We start from the raw sequence: 17,409 nt of genomic DNA, 5'->3' as shown, positions 1-17,409 counted from the left end.
TAATCTGAATGAGTTTCAAGTCTTTTTTGAATTGAGATTGTTACCAGGTTTCTAACCTAACAGCCAGCCACAATACTGAGATGTAGCTAGACTCTCAGTAACCTGTCATTCAAATAATTTTAATCACATCAGTAACAGCAGCTTTTTTGTCATGCACTATATATACAAATTCCAGGATTCAGTTATTACCAAATTAAAATGGAGCAATCCCCTTCCTCCCCAGTGCTCTGAATAGCCATCATAAATCACTTTGTTCTGATTACTCATTGCCTATGATCAAACCGCAGCCAACATGGCGGCCTCCACTTCTGGGCCACAATGTTCTCCTCAGATAACCTTTTTCCCCCTCAGTATTTCCTCCCTGCCATTTAAGGAAGGCTTAGTTACTTTCTTTCTCCTCCTACCCCCACTACAAACGTTTAATTAACCTGTCCAGGACTATATGAGGCAACAGAGTAACAGAAAGCAGTCAGAAGATAAAGCAGCAGTTCCGGTTTTGGACAAACGGATGAAATTCTGAGAAAGCTAAAGCAAAAAGATTTGCACAGTAACTTATTAAAGAAATCACTGCACTCTAACTGGTCAAAAATAGCCCTTGCTAGAGTTCAGACACTGGCATACTGCATGACTATATAGTAAACCACACAGTCATTAAAAAATCAGATCAACTAAGCCAAACTTCAGGAAACTGCACAATAAAGAAATAAGTTAGCAGGAAGCATCCAGCATCCCTATACATTGATTGGCTAGGACAACTGCATCTTAAATACAATTAATTTTGTAATCTTATAACTGCAACAGTGGGAAGGCAAAAAGCAGTAGCAGTTCTAAAATCCATCCCTTCTGCCAACAGCTGGATTCATGTCTTGCCACTTCTCTCTTCAGTTATCACAACTACCACCTCTTCACTTCTCTATCTAAAACACAACAGTTAACTTCCTCTTCTGGCACTCCTACCACATTATCCTTCCCACCACACACATCCACACCCCTTTCTAGCTCACTGGCTGTTTCAGAATCAAGACTGGATTCCTTGCTCTCACGTTCAACAACCTACGCAGCTCTGCCCCACCTGCAGCTCAGCTCTTGTTTTCTCCTATCATCTCTTCTTTGTCTCTGTGCCAATTGTGCCTTTTTTCCTCAGCTTCCTCGTCCTATGTACCAAGTTCCCTCCCTCTCCTTCAAATCCCTCCTCAAAACTCACTTCTTTTGGTTCGATTTCCGTCACTAATCTCAGCTCCGGCGCTATCTGCTCCCTCTCGCGCGCCTAATTATATTGAAGATAAAACAAAAACACATGAAACAGAACAAATAAGTTATCTGAATTATTTGTAAGTGCTCCCCAAGGGCAGTTTTCATTCTCCCCCTTTTCCATTTCTTCTCTTCCCCACCTCAGTTGCATTTCTGTCTACATTTTAAAACGTAGATAATCCAAGCAGAAACCTGGTCTGTAGTCTCCATATAAATAAGAATACAAAAATATTTGTATAGTTTGTTTTTGCCTTTCCACCCTCACAGCGGAAACTTTTGAATACACACAAATACTGTAGCGTTAAAAAAAATTTACTTAGAATGTTACAAGTTCTACAGTATCGCTCACTTTAAAGAGACAATGTGAACTTAAAATCACATTTCCATCTGAAAATATTACATCTATTTTTGTTACAAATAACTCCAAAGATTACTGGAATAGAAAAAAAACCAAAAAATAGTCTCTTCTTCAAGGTGCTTAATTTGTACATTTGACAGTACTTTGGGTATAACCACTTTCACTGTTCTAGTGGTCACTTGCATCACTCATACACTGCTCTTAGTCACACACAAGAGACGACACAAACAAAGGGAGGAGAAAAAATCCTTATACAAAAATGTTATATTTTATACAGGCTCGCTATTTTAAAGGTGCTAGAAAAATGAATTTGTAGTCAACTTTTAGTGAATTAAAAATATCAAAACATTGCCCCTGTAATTCTCAGGTCAGCTTGCACACTAATGGACAAATTATTTTTGCGCATATTCAACATTTTCAGAAAAAAATGTTGCATGTTAATACCTTACTATTATTTTAAAAGTTATACAATTTTAAACCTCTATAACTATATACAAGTATTTTTGGGAGAGAAAGGGGCAGGAAGGGGAGAAATCACAATAGGAAAAAAGTTCTGGGTCTGAATTTAACAAATGGTATCACAGGTTCATCTGATGCATGACTTTCATATCAATCAAATTATGTCGGGGGGTATTCTTTGAGAAATCATATAAAAACCTATGCCTGTTCAATAATTCCTGATAAGTGTCTTCTTTTAGAACAAAAGAACAATTTTAGTTTGAAACAAAACTTAGTCTTAGATAACTTTTACCTTCAAACCAATCTTGGGCTGTATTTTAATTTTTACAACACAAATACTTTTGAAATAAAGATGGATATTTTTTGCCATAGCATAACAGATTTACCTAGTCTCCTGTCCAGCAGTTATATTACTACTTAAAAATGAAACCCAGAGCCTGCTTTGAGATCAAGAGATTTGTACTCCTGCCTCTGATTTGGGGGATTTAGAAATGTCAAGGTTAATCTCATCTTTCATTTTAAATGTAAACATTTCCTAGCCCGTGTAGACATGAAAATTAATTGCCAAAAATGCAAGTTTGTCCCAGTGATTATTCCTCAAGATCTCCACTATAGCCACTCAGGTTTGGCCTCAGATACATGAAATCCAACACCACAAGCGTCTCAATATTTGAAGATAAGCAGAATAATTTATTGCGTTTGTAAGAATGCCATTTGGACTGCTATTTATGGCACTAGCATGCTTACAGACTTCCTCCCGTCACTGGATGGCTGTTTCAGCTGAGCTTTTGTTTCTCAGCTGAGAAGCCAAAGTGGCCTTTAGCTGCAGAGCAGTATCTCAATAGTGTAACAGACAACATGATTTAGTGAAACAAGCAAAGGACACTTCTGAACTCTAATCCAAGCTCACTATTCTTCTTTATTCAAGGCACAACCTCCCTGCCTAAGTTTCCCTATTTGTAAAATTGAATGAAATAATGTTTAACTTCTTACCTCATCGGGTTATACACAATTAAATGTTTGTACAGAAACTCAACAGAATATACATTACCATCAGCCTCTTGCTGGATGGTTATGTGAGTATTTAATTAAAAAAAAAAAAAGAAAAAAAGGGTGAGGGGGGCGATTGAAGTCTGAAGATGCCTCAAATAATCCATTTCCTGTCCTCCTCCAAAGTCCGAACTTCTTTGCATGATTGTCATATCATGATTTAAAGCTATCAGTTACACAGAAGCATGCACAAATTATTGTTTAAAAGGCCCTCCCATTTCTCCATTTGCAAATAGTCATATAAAAACCAAATCCAGTAATTTATTCATTTTATGTCATTTTCCAGAGCAGATTAGACATTTGAATTCTGCTCTTCCAAGTAAAAGAACAATTTCTTGAAAAACTGGGGACTATAACTATTTGCGTTTTATCAATTGGCTTGCTTCTTTTAGCAAGTTTCAGACAATCATTTCATTTTTTAAAAATAGCTAAAATTTCTCATTACCAGCACAATTACTCTAAAAAGATTATTGCTCAAAGCAGGCTTCATACAAATTTGGAGACTGGATAAAACTTGGATAAAAATCTTAAGTATTTTAGTTAAAATCCTGCTATTGATCTTAGCTTGTATCTGTGTATGTCATCCCCTTCCTGTAGGGTGCTACTCTCTTCTATGACGGCACTGAGACTGTTACAGATAAAAGGTTTGGCATAGGGAGACAAAAAAAATGAACCAACTGTGAATTAATAAAAGAAGGTGGTAGAAATCTGACATTGTAACAAATCCACCATAGCGGCCCACTGATAGGCTAAGGCCTCTTCTAAAGGGCCATAAAGACCAAGGAGGAGAGAACCTGTTAGCACCTATGTGGTCCTGGGTTGGGACCATTGGAAAGAGAACAGTCAGGGAACAGATGAGCCAGTGAGGAGAGCATACTGTACTCAGAGGTTTCATAACTGAGGTGACATCACTAGCATATGCTAGGGTAGCCCCTGCAGTTAAGAACTGGTGAACCAACATATTGATGGACCTAAAGACAAGGCAGCAGCAAGTTTAAAATCATTTGTGTTACGTGGCCCTTCCTGCATGGGGTATTCAGCAGACAATTTGTTCACAAGTCACTGTTAATACCACATGCCCTGTTTAGTAGTCAACACAAACAAGCAAGAAAAGATGCCTAATATCCTCACCTGCCCTTTGGCATCCTCAGGCATAGATTTGATATGCATCCTTTTTAGGCATCGAATAACTCCATCGTAGAACTGTACTGTGAAGGTTCCTAAAACAGGATTGATGCAATCACTGTGAGTAGTTAGAAACATACCTACCTCAGTACTTCCCCAAAATGCTACAAATACATGCAGGACGGGGTCTGAAATGACTGTGTGACATCAGTGAGTGCTTTGGCTCTGCAAATACTATAGGATTGAGCATCTATTTAAAGTTCTTCCCTTCATGGTTACAATCACATATCCTCTTTGGATCACATCAAGATTAAAAGGGACACAATTAAGACAGAAGTGCTTAAAAACCCTCTTTATTCACAATGAAAAACTCAGTGTTGAGTTCTATGGGACTATAAGAGGAGACAAGCGCATAAACTAAGATATGTGTTTGTGGTTTCAGGACCTTGGACAGTTGAACTAGAACTGTAAAACCTATTTTATATGATTACATCCTTCATTTCTCACAGCTTGGACAATAAGTAGTGCTTCATTTTTGTTTATAAATTTCTACTTTATTAATCCAAAAATGCCACATATTATCAGTACATTTAAACCCATACCCAAAACCAATTTTCTTTAGTTTTTAAATAAAAACTATTGCAATGCTTTTATTGTAAAACAAAACAATGCAAACGTCAAACTACTTTAAAATTTATGCCTAAACTAGCTGGCATTTTCCTTTTAATATCGCATTTACTTTATCTTATTTCACTGATTACCAAAGCTCAGAAATGAGATTTTTTAATAATTTTCTAGAAGAACTGAGGTACTGTAAGCATATAAATGTAAACCCAAACCAACAGTACTGTGAAGGGTTCTATAGTATCGAGGCAAGGATGTTCATCTCACTACTATAAATGAAAGTTACATTACTATTGCGTGGAGGAGGTACCCCAAGTTTTTAATTTCATAGAAATAAAAGATGGTAAATGCTCACTAGATCAAACCCATTCCTACCCTCAGAGACTAGCAATGCTTCCTATAGTATGTTTAACGTAGTGAATAAAACCGTATCTGTAAACATTTTGATTTTAAAACAGGAGTATAGCAGTGTTCCTGGTAAACAAATAAAAGTACTTACAGATGCACTATATTTATATACATACCCTCCTTGTTAATTGCTTCAATCTTAGCAGGATAATATCGACAGTCTGTCCAACGAGCTAGCACCTCTTCTCCAGCTTTAAAATCCTAATTTAAACATTTTTAATTGTTAATATCTTGCCCTGCAAACCTTTCCTAAACAAGCTTAAGCTTTATAACTTAGCAATATTTACCTTGGGGGGGAAAAAAATTAATACCATTAGGTTTGGCAGAATTCAATTTTTACTTTTTATAACTTTGGCAAATAATATTGATCATTATTTTTAAGCATTTTAAAAAAGTTTATTGATCAAAATTTTGACAATTTTTGAAGGGGGGGTCAGACAATTATTTAATGGCAGTAGCTGCTGACATTTATAAAGCTTTTAACTTCAGCACTGTTAAAACACAAATTACCTATATCACATATCAAAATATACAAATTAAAATTTACAAAGTAAATATCCTTAAGTTCTCAAGCAGCATTTTTTTTTTTTTTTAAACTTTGCCTATGTGTAAATTTTGATCTTAGGGCTGTCAAACCATTAATCACTGTTAAACAATAATAGAATACCATCTATTTAAATATTTTTGGATGTTTTCTACATTTTCAAATATATTTATTTCAATTACAACACAGAATACAAGTATGAATCTTCAGCACATCTGGCACAAATACTTTGCAATGCCGGCTACAAAAGTGCCATGCAAATGCCTGTTCTCACTTTCCAGCAACACTGTAAATAAGAGGGCAGCATTATCTCCTGTAAATGTAAACAAACTTGTTTGTCTTAGTGATTGGGACTGAACGAACCTGTAGGCACTAAAGTTTTACACTGTTTTGTTTTGAGTGAATAATCTATATTTGTAAAATGCACTTTCACAACAAAGAGATTGCACTACAGTACTTGTTTGAGGTGAACTGAAAAATACTATTTCTTTTATCATTTTTACAGTGTAAATATTTGTAATAAAAATATACACTTTGCTTTCAGTTACAAAACAGAACACAATATGTATGAACATGTAGAAAAACATTCAAAATATTTAATAAATTTCAATTGGTATTCTATTGTTTAATAGTGCGATTAAAACTGCGATTAAGCACGATAAATTTGAGTTAATCATGTGAGAGACCTAATTATCACTGAAAGAAATATTTTTTCGTCCATTTGTGGTTTTATGGTGAAATTGATGTTTACAGGCATTAACTGATAAAAATCTAATCCTTCCAAGCCTAAATAAAATAACTTAGGCAAGGAGTCCGAAAAAAATTAACTTGCTACTTACAACAAATTCGTCATCATCTTTTAGCCCTTCTTTCCTTAGTGCTGGTCTTTCCAGGGGTCGTAATCTATTGCTGTCCCAATAAATCCACTCATCATAGCGATGACTCCAACGTTCAAAATGGACCAACATCTTTCCCTCTTCATAGTCTATTTTCTCAATGCGAGATGGATACCTTGAACAACAACAAAAGGAAAGGTGTCAACTGTGCAACTTTTTCCAGCAACGTTCTGCATAAAGATGTACTCATGTAACAGTTTAAACTACTTTGGTGGTGTTAACTGCACCAACCTTTGGTACTAAGAACCAGTTTGGATTTGAAAGAAGTTTTAAACATGTTAAATTGTTGATATGACAATAACTAGCTGCAAAATCCTCTATATATAATTAAAGGTGGGTCACTGTCCTGTTTTACAGCCATACAATTGTGAAAATTCAGATTCAAGGCTGAAACTGCTAGGTAATGTTCAAATGGATGCCTTATTTGGGTTAAATATTGGAAGTTTCATGCTTAGCTTTGTATTCATAATTTTGTTGATTAAAGCAAAAACAGAAGGGTTTGTTTCTTTTCCTGGAGGGATAGCAGAGTGGTGAACTGGCTTAAAAAAATGAATTAATTACTTTTAATCTGCATTATAAATGTTCCACATACTTGCTTCATTGATTTCAGGCAAATCCAAGCTGCTAACTAATCAAAAACAATTGGAGTTGACAGAACATTCCTTTTGAATTTAAGCTGTTGACTAATTTGCAGATCAGCTCCACAGACTTTGTCACTACCGAATCCAATTCACAGTCATTTTTCAATATTAATATTTTTTAAATTGCACATTAAAACAAAGAAACCAGTATTAATTAAAGACTGTGGGTTCTAATTGCCCCTCAAACTTTACATATAATCAGTAGAACCAACTACACGTGGCCCTCAATCAGAACAACTCTTCATCACCTAAAGTTAGAATTTAACATGGATTTTTTAACTACCCCCTACTTTGGGATCTGTATAACCTGTATTAACTTTGGCAAAGAGACTTCCCATTTTTCAAATCTTTAGCATCTGTGGGGCTACATAATGATCAGGGTGGTGCATTTAGATTCCACAGGAATCAAGCCACATTATTTAGTTTTATTTTTCTAAGGGCTATTTTGGCTTTAGGGAGCAACTAGTTGGGCAGAAATAAGGCAATATTTAGTCTTCTGACAGAATGTCCACCATCAATATAACCAGATTACATTATTTCAGTTTCATAAAGTGCTTACAAGACTGGTGTGCTGAAAAGAGAGCAAATACATAAATGGATCTGAAAACACAAAAGCACCTTCTAAAACTATCTGGTGGATTTTTTAAGTTTAAGTAATTTCCTCCCAAGTTAATATTTTGGGAATCCAGGTTAACCTAGAAACAATTTCTTGGGAAGTTCTACACTTCCAAAAAATAGGAGTGACAATGGACAGAAAATGACAGAGATCCTGGAGCTACTGAAACATTTATTTACCGTGAAAGGAGGGCTGCCTATTTCCAAAGCAGGAGACTCAATCTACACAATGACAATGTTCCCTCAACATTAAAGAGTGGCAGCTGCTGCAGTCATTTTCTATTCCTACTGCATATTCCCTTACCCTGAAGCACTGTGCCACCTGATATTGAAAGAGATATCAACTTTTTTATTTTCAAATTTCTGACACAGCAACCTTTAAACACTAAATCCTGATTTTAAAAAAAAACAAACAAATACTTTCTATGAAGTTTAGGGATTTTCTTCTTCCCTGCTGCTTATCAAGTTATTTTTCAGCAATTGAGCACAAACAGACAGCGCAATACGTGCCTAGACCCATCTCAATTCCCTCCTCTCTCAGTGCTCATTCCGACCTGCCTTTTCTTCATCAGCAGCAACTAAGGTCTGCTAATATTTAAACTGTAGACTTGCAGAAGAATCCCAGGGTGTGAAGAACTCCCATCTCACTTGCAATTACCCTATTTTATTTTTCCAGATTCCTGTTGTTCCCAAGTCCCAGGAAGGTATCTCAGAAAGGAAGAAAGTCTTCCCAGATCTCAAATTTATATCACTTCCTGATCCCTTGTAGAGCTGTCCATCCCCAAAGCAGAAAGAGTGTGTCCTCATCTAGACATTGTTCCTATACAGTGTCCTTTCCCTATTTTGTATTGTTCTGTGGCTGGTAGATTTATGTCTCTGGCTATAAGCTGTTTGGTAAAATTTCCAAGCCCTACACGGGGTGCATGTATTGGTCTGAGCAGAACAGAGGGAGGGATAAACTGTTGAAATACAGAAGCGACTATGCTTTTGGGAGAAATGGAAAACAATATGAAAGGCAGAAATTGTAAATGAGGCAGTAGAGAACACAGTATATGGAGAAAGAGGAAGACAACACTAAAGACAACTTAGTAAAAGGTGCACCACAATCTAATACAGAACAAAAAAATGAAAGACTGAAGCTAGGGATATAACAAAACATAAGATGCTGTAAGTAAGATTGGTTGAGTATTATTCAGAAAATCTATTACTTGAACAAAATCAGTGATGTTTGTTGAACATGATATTCAACAAATATCTGTCCGCTGGCTGATCTGCAAGATACATTTTAACAAGTTATTAGCTAGAAAAGTGACTGACTGTATTCTGTTAATATTTAACAATTGGAGATATACCTATCTCCTAGAGCTGGAAGGGACCTTGAAAGGTCATCAAGTCCAGCCCCCTGCCTTTACTAGCAGGACCAAGTACTGATTTTTGCCCCAGATCCCTAAGTGGCCCCCTCAAGGACTGAACTCACAATCCTGGGTTTAGCAGGCCAAGGCTCAAACCACTGAGCTAATATCTTTTACTGAAATAAATGTTACATTTATACACAATCCTGTGAAGTTATAAGGGATACCATTCCTCTGGGGTCAGAGGAGTGCAGCGGACTGAGAAGAGAGATGGACCTTAGTTACAGTATAAAAGAGGACAGCAGGAAATGTAGGGGCAGGGGAGCATCCTGGGCTGCCTTGGTCTCTCTTTATAGGCTTATTGAAACAAATTTTGACTGGAGTCATTTCTTAATGGGACACCTCCAGGAGGTAACTCAACAGCTCCAGGACCTAGCTACCCAATGGCTATGCCTGGAAGCCAAGATGGTGGTGGACCTCATGGACAATACTGTCTTGGAACAACAGCTGCACATTCTCCCTATGGAGGTTCAAACACATCTGCCGTGGAGGAAGTGGAGACACCGGAAAGGTTCTTACAGGCAGGACTGCCTAGGAGTTAGGACGCAAGGCTCTTCTTGATCCCAATAAAAATAGGGCCAAACATGAGGGAGTGGTATGGATAAACTCTACTTCAATAGGACTTAGTCTGACCCAAAGCCACAGATCAAGAGTGATCAGTCCAGATTTCCTGCATCCATGGAGAAATCCATATATACCCAATGGCATCTGTAATTTTGCAGGTAGCAGACCAGACAGGGCACCTCCAGATAGATCACCTACCCCGACCAGTGATCCTGAGACGCAACTGCACACATCTTGGGACTCTCCTCAGAAGAGAATCTGTTCCCTCCACCTCAGACACCCTTCAGATGCAAGAAAAGCCCCCACATCCATATGCCTGGGATCTATTCCCCTTTGTTCACTCTGATCTTTTTGAAGTCTCATGAAGGTCCCAAGTTTCACAGAAACAGCCAAAGTCATCTCAGAAGGGAGGACAAGCCTAGGTCTGTGCCAGAGGTGACACCGTGGCGCCTGGAGAAGAACCTTCCTAAAGGACAGGCCCCGGAGAAGGAACATCCCAACAGGCTGTACATTATCCCCTACCCACATACACTGCAGAGCTCCTTCCCCATCCTAGACAATAGCATCTTGAGTTACACCTTTGACAATGTGGCAGCTTAATGTGATGATCAGAAACTCTGAGACTGTTTTAACCAATACAGCACAATCAACAAGATGGTCACCTCTGAACACGTATCTCACCAGCTGCCCACTTTGAATTCCATGAGACATCTCCAAATTAAAGAACCCAAATATCAACTTCTAGTCCCCAAGCCCGATCAGTATGAGCTCCTATGGCTAGCCGATACTCTTCCCATGGCCGGACACCTAGATAAGGTGAAAATCCAAAAAAGACTATAGGTCTGATTCTTTTGGCCAAGGCTATATAAAGAGGTAGCCAATTTCTGCTTACTGTGCCCCAACTGTCAAAAAGTAACTCCAAAGAGATTGAGCTGGGCCCCTTTCATGCCCCTTTTAATGGGTAAGGATTGATATAATAGGCCCAGTCACTTTTGGTATTTGTGGACAATGCTGCTTGATATCCAGAAGCAATCCCCCCATGAAACACCTCTGCCTCCACCATAGCACAATAACGACACCAAGTGTTTTCCCAGGTTGCCCTTCCATTGGAAGTCATCACAGATCAAGGGACAAATTTCATGCCTCAGGTGCTCCAGCAAGTTTGGGCACCGTTGAAAAGAATGACCTCTCCGGACCACAATCTACCATCCCCAGGTGGATGGGCTGGTGGAGCAGTTCGGTAAGACCCTCAAGAATATGTTAAAGGCTTATGGGAGAGGCCAAAGACTGGCACCAGCTGCTCCCCTATCTTTTGTTTGCAATGTGAGAAGTACCACAAGCCTGAACAGGCTTCCACCCTTTCAAGCTTCTTGATGGGAAACAGCCTTGAGGAGTGTCAGACTTGGTTAGAGCGCCTTGGTAAGCTAAACCCACCCACTTTATCACTGTCCTTCAATGTCTCATTCAAATGAGAGAAAGGTTATAATGTCTGAGGGCCACTTTTCCCAAACTAATCTCTCTCAGGCCTTACAGACCCCAATGTGACAATATAGTAAAGGGTCCAGAGCTAGAAGACCAAGTTCCCAGCAAGCTCCTGGCTGAATGGCAGGGCCCACATGAAGTGCTCCACTGGGCAGAACCAGCTGATTACAAAATTCATTGTCCAGAACAGAGAAAAAAAAGGCAGATTTATCATGTAAATCTGTTAAAACCCTGGAAGGTACAGGAAAGCCTCTTCATCCATCTGGAGGAGGGAGAAGAGGTTCTGGGGCCTCAGCTCCCTAAACTGGCCAAAACTAGGATTGAGGAGGTGCCACCTGGGGAAGAGCTGCCTAATAAGCAGAAAAAGCAAACAAAACACCCTTACAAGGTAGTGGTCTTCCCCACTAACAGAACAAACCTCCCAGATGACACTCCACGTCTGCATAAGCCAGGAGCCAAGCCTATTAGAAAGTCATATCAAATCCCAGAAAGCAGGAAACCTCTTAGTTCAGGAAGTACAGGAATTGTTAAGATTGGGAGTATCTGAGGAATCTCATGGCCTCTGGCATAGTCCAGGGATTTTGGTACCAAAGCCGGATGGTACCGTTCAATTTTGTGTAGATTTCCATCACATAAATGTAATTTCTGATTATGATGCATATTCGATGCCCTGAGCTGATGAACTGCTGAATCGTCCTGGTCAAGCCCACTTTATCACAACATTAGATCTAGTTAAGGGCTATTGGCAAATTCCTCTTACTACCAACTCCCAGGAAAAAACACCTTTTCTACCTCAGTGGACCTATTCCATTTTGCCATGCCCTTTGGTTTGCATGAGGGTCAAGCCACCTTTCAAAGGCTGATGGATCAAGTGTTATGGCCCCACCTTCATCATGCTACAGCCTATCTAGATTATGTGGCCGTCTACAGCCAGGACTGGCCCACCCACTTTCAGAATCTAGCAGCCATCCTTCAAGGCCTAGGAGATGCCCATTTAACAGTAAACCTAAAGAAGTCCAGGGTGGGAAAACAGGATATGAAATATTTGGAGAAATCTAGTGGGGAACAGTAAGGTATAACCCCTAATGGACAAACCTGAGGTGCTAGCAAACAGTTCCATACCAAGAACTAAAAAGTGGGTCTGGGCCTTCCAAGGTCTATAAAGGTACTATGGAAGATCTATGCCTGACTTTGCCTTATTAGCAACACCTCTTACTGACCTTCTGAAAAAAAGTCAGCCCCTTGACAAGTCACGTGGTCCCCCCAGTGTGATTAAGCATTTCAAAAAATGAATCTGAGGTCTTCAAACCAGTTTTGAAGATTTCAATAACTCGATCCTGGGATAGGGGTTGTTATAAAACTGGATGGGTGGGGTTCTGTGGCCTGCCTTGTGCAGGAGGTCAGACTAGATGATCAGATTGGTCCCTTCTGACCTATGAGTCTATGAGTCTATGCAACAAACCAGTATTGCATAGACCTGATTTCTCTTGAGAATGCCTTCTCAAGACATCTACCACCATGGGTACAGTGCTATTCTAAACTTTCCATGAACAAGAGCACCCTAATCCTTTACATAAGTAGGGGAAATCCAGTACTATGTCATCAAGAAAGAATGATTGACCATACAATGGGCTGTAAAGCCACTCAAACACCACTACTGTTTGGAATACCCTTTGTCTGGGTCACTGACCACCTGGCACTGAAGTGACGGCAAACCATGAAACACCTGTGTGACATGTTGGTACTTAGCCCTACATCCCTTTCAATTTCAAATAAGAGTATCAGCCTGGGTAGGACCATAGGAATGCTTCTTTTCAAAAACTGAAAAAAAAAAAGACTGTGTGCTTGGTAGTGAGAGCCTCAAAACACCCACTCAAGAGGGGAGGGGGGAAAGTGTGGGAAGGTATAAGGGATACCATTCCTCTTAGGTCAGAGGAGTACAGCTGGATGATTAGCCCCTCCTACTATACCTGAGAAGAGAGCTGGAACTAAATTAGCTGATCCTTACAAAAGACAGCAGCAGAAAATGGAAGGAGAGACTGCAACACATGGGCTGTGTTCCCAATGGACTGTTACTGGAGCAATGGACTGTTACTGGAGCGACAGCAGAGAGACATCGCTCCAGAAACCAAATGGACAGAAGGGAGACTGGGTGAAGTGCTTTGTTACTGAGGCGCTGAGGTAAGAGCCTGGATGTTTTGGGTGGCTGAGGTTACTGGTGTGAGGGAGAGATTTGGAGGACGGGACTACTTGGTCTGTACAGACTTTGAGGGAAGAGTCTGAGGTTTTGATTTGTCTTGTTGAGAAGTCTTAAAATAAAACAACGAACCCTGCTGAAAATTGCTTCCCTGGATTCTGTGGGAGATCTCGGATAGAACTAACTCAGAGAGTGAGTTGGCTCAGCAAGAATAAAACCTGGTCCAGTAGGAGAAGGGAGCTATAAGATATGCTCCAATCTTTTACAACTACACAGTGGTATTTTCCATTAAACAGTATTTCTCAAGCATATATTTGTAGGCAGAATGAGCTGCAATACAAAAAAAAATCAAGTTATTATTAGCTAGAGACATAAAGGGTAACAAGAAAACATTTTAAAAATACATTAGAAGCAAGAGGAAGACCAAGGACAGGGTAGGCCCATTACTCAATGATGGGGGGAGAACAATAACAGAAAATGTTGAAATGGCAGAGGTGCTTAATGACTTCTTTGTTTCAGTTTTCACCAAGAAGGTTGGTGGTAATTGGACGTCTAACATAGTGAATGCCAGTGGAAATGAGGTAGGATCAGAAGAGGATAAAATAGGGAAAGAACAATTTAAAAATTAGTTAGACAAATTAGATGTCTTCAGGTCACCAGGACCTGATGAAATGCATCCTAGAATACTCAAGGAGCTGACTGAGGAGATATCTGAGCCATTAGCAATTATCTTTGAAAAGTCATGGAAGACAGGTGAGATTCCAGAAGACTGGTAAAGGCAAATACAGTGCCAATCTATAAAAAAGGGAAATAAGGATAACCCAGGGAATTACAGGCCAGTCAGCTAAACTTCTGTACCCAGAAAAATAAAGGAGCATATAATTAAGCAATCCATTTGCAAACCTCTAGAAGATAATAAGGTGATAAGTAACAGTCAGCATGGATATGTCAAAAACAAATATTGTCAAACTAACCTGATTGTTTTCTCTGGCAGGGTAACAAGCCTTGTGCATTGGGGGGGGGGGGGAGAGAAGGAGAGAAAGCGGTAGACATGGTGTATCTTGACTTTAGTAAAGCTTTTGATACTGTCTCACATGACCGTCTAGAACAAACTAGGAAAAACCAACCTAAATGGAGCTAGTATCAGGTGGGTGCAAAACTGGTTAGAAAACTGTTCCCAGAGAGTAGTTATCAGTGATTAACAGTCATGCTGGGAGGGCATAACAAGATGGATCAATTCTGGGTCCAGTTCTGTTAAATATCTTCAATGATTTAGATAATGGCATAGAGAATACACTTTATACAGTTTGCAGACGGTACCAAGTTGAGAGGGGTTGCAAGTACTTTGGAGGATAGGATTATAATTCAAAATTTTCTGGACAAATTAGAGAAATGGTCTGAAGTAAAATTGGATGAAATTCAATAAGGACAATTAAAGTACTTCACTTAGGAAGGAACAATCAGCTGCGCACATACAAAATAGGAAATGACTGCCTAAGAAGAAGTATTGTGGAAAGGGATCTGGGAATCAAAGTGGACCACAAGCTAAATACGAGTCAACAGTGTGATGCTGTTGCAAAAAAAGGTAACATCATTCTGGAATGTATTAGCCGACATGTTGTAAACAAAACACAAGTAGTAATTCTTCTCGATTAGGCCTCAACTGGAGCACTGTGTCCAGTTCTGACCACCACATTTCAGGAAGGATGTGGACAAATTTGAGAGAGTCCAGAGAAGAGCGACAAAAATGATTAAAGGTCTAGAAAACATGACCTATGAGGGAAGATTGAAAAAAAATGGGTTTGTTTAGTCTGGAAAAGAGAAGATAGTGGGGACATAATAGCTTTCAAGTATGTAAAAGATTGTTACAAGGAGGGAGACATTTTTTTCCTCATTAACCTCTGAGAATAGGACCAAGAAGCAATGGGCTTAAATTGCAGCAAGGGAGGTTTAGGTTGGACATTAGGAAAAACTTCCTATCAGGGTGGTTAAGCACTGGAATAAATTGCCTAGGGAGGCTGTGGAATCTCCATCAGAGATTTTTAAGAGCAGGTTAGACAAATACTGTCAAGAATGGTCTAGGTAATATTTAGTCCTGCCGTGAGTGCAGGGGACGGAACTAGCTGACCTTTTGAGGTCTTTTCCAGTCTTATGATTCTATGATTAAGTCCAAATCCCAGTCTTTAGAGATGAGACTCTATTAATACACTGAACTACAGTGTCTATAAAATGACTGCCTGCCAAATTCAACTAATAACAACTTTGCAAGGATCCAGCAAAAAGAACAAAAACATTAATGTGATAAAATAGATTCTAAGACTACGTGCCCTGAATTCTACACATTGTAACATTTTAGATCCTACATCTTCAAGCTAGGGACTCTTGAACAGTGGTTGTCAGTACGTAAATAGGTATGCCAAAATTCACTACTAGAAAGAAGGAAAAAAGTGTTGCTTTTGAAATATGTGTAAAAAAAATCATAATTGAGTATACAAAAGCGTGACTATTCTAACTTTTTTTCCCCTTGATTGGCTAGCTCACTTCAATATCTCACTAAAGTTCCCAGGTCCAAAATTTGCTACCGTAGGATTGCTATAGTGTAATCGGAAACCTTACAGTAGTTCCCTCTGCTGGGTTTCAAGCAACAATTAACGAACATTCTACCCAGAGCTATGCTGACAAATTTTGATGATTCACATAACATAAGCAACAGCTTTGTTGTCAGTAGGAGCCATGTTAACTTCCATTTAATTTAGAAGAATTAATTAATAGAAAAATATGATATCTGCTATATAGAATACAAACACATGAAGAAGTTCCCTCAAACCTAACAGTGCAAGCAAGCACTCTAGAGTATTATAAATGAAAATAATAAAATTATATTTGTCATTACCTTGACCATATCTTGATATTCAATGGTAGAAGTGATTTTGAGTATATACTTTGCCCTACAGTCACAATTTCCATTTGACTAAATGATCATTTTTAAAATCAATCAGATTGAGTTTTAAATTGATTTACCAAGAGTTCTCCCTACTACAGCACAAATGGAAAAGATATTATACAGATAAAGTTAGGAAATAATGAATAAACATGTTTTCTTTAAGTTATTTGCATGAAAACAGTCTACTTCTGCTTGATAACACACACACTTGCTGTTCAAAAACAAAACATCATCATTTGGTAGCTTTCAATATTTAACTCCACAGGTTGCAAACGTATTTGAAACAGCATTCATTAATCCCAAAAGGGCTCACATGACATTTCGATTAAAAAACTAGAGTGATATAAAATTAACATAGCACACATTAAATGGATTAAAAACTGGCTACTTGATTGGTCTAAAAATATAACTGTAAAAAAGGAGTCATCGAGTGGTTGTGTTTCTAATGGGGTCCCACAGGGATCGGTTCTTAGCCCTACATTATTTATCACTTATCTATGACCTGGAGGAAAAAGTCATTATTGATAAAGTTTGCAGATGATGGAAATTGGGGGGAGTGGTAAATAATAAAGAGGACAGGCCACAGATCGCTTGAGAAACTGGGCTGAGGCAAACAAATACGTGTTTTAATATGGCTAAATGTATACATCTAGGAACAAAGAATCTAGACCATATTTGCAGGATGGGGAAGGGCTTTGGAGCTGTGCTCCAGCTGCAGGCAAAAACCTGCAGCTCCACTGCTCCGGAGCTGCTCCAGCTCCAGGCTCCGCTCCAAAGCCCTGGGATGGGGGAACTCCATTCTCAGAAGCAGTGACAGAAAAATATTTGGGGGAGGATGG

At 38.9% G+C, this 17,409-nt stretch overlaps 1 protein-coding gene across 4 annotated transcripts in view; it reads right to left on the bottom strand.

The window, feature by feature from the left end:
• The window catches only part of PHF20L1 (PHD finger protein 20 like 1), an 88,227-nt gene that overhangs the window by 58,623 nt on the left and 12,195 nt on the right, over window positions 1–17,409 (bottom strand). For 3 of the 4 annotated variants that reach the window (XM_030553852.1, XM_030553853.1, XM_030553854.1), the window contains exons 3-6: window positions 6,659–6,830; window positions 5,392–5,476; window positions 4,250–4,338; window positions 1,205–1,267 (exon numbers count right to left, since the gene is read on the bottom strand). In XM_030553852.1, coding sequence (XP_030409712.1) covers window positions 1,205–1,267; window positions 4,250–4,338; window positions 5,392–5,476; window positions 6,659–6,830 — 409 coding nt within the window. The remainder of the gene's footprint in view (window positions 1–1,204; window positions 1,268–4,249; window positions 4,339–5,391; window positions 5,477–6,658; window positions 6,831–17,409) is intronic. The other variant, XM_030553856.1, reaches the window with a different exon arrangement.

This window comes from Gopherus evgoodei, chromosome 2 (assembly GCF_007399415.2).
Source record: "Gopherus evgoodei ecotype Sinaloan lineage chromosome 2, rGopEvg1_v1.p, whole genome shotgun sequence".
In the NCBI taxonomy this organism is placed as follows: domain Eukaryota; kingdom Metazoa; phylum Chordata; order Testudines; family Testudinidae; genus Gopherus; species Gopherus evgoodei.
The sequence above is the reverse complement of the archived record's forward strand: the minus strand, read 5'-3'. Positions and strand labels throughout refer to the sequence as shown.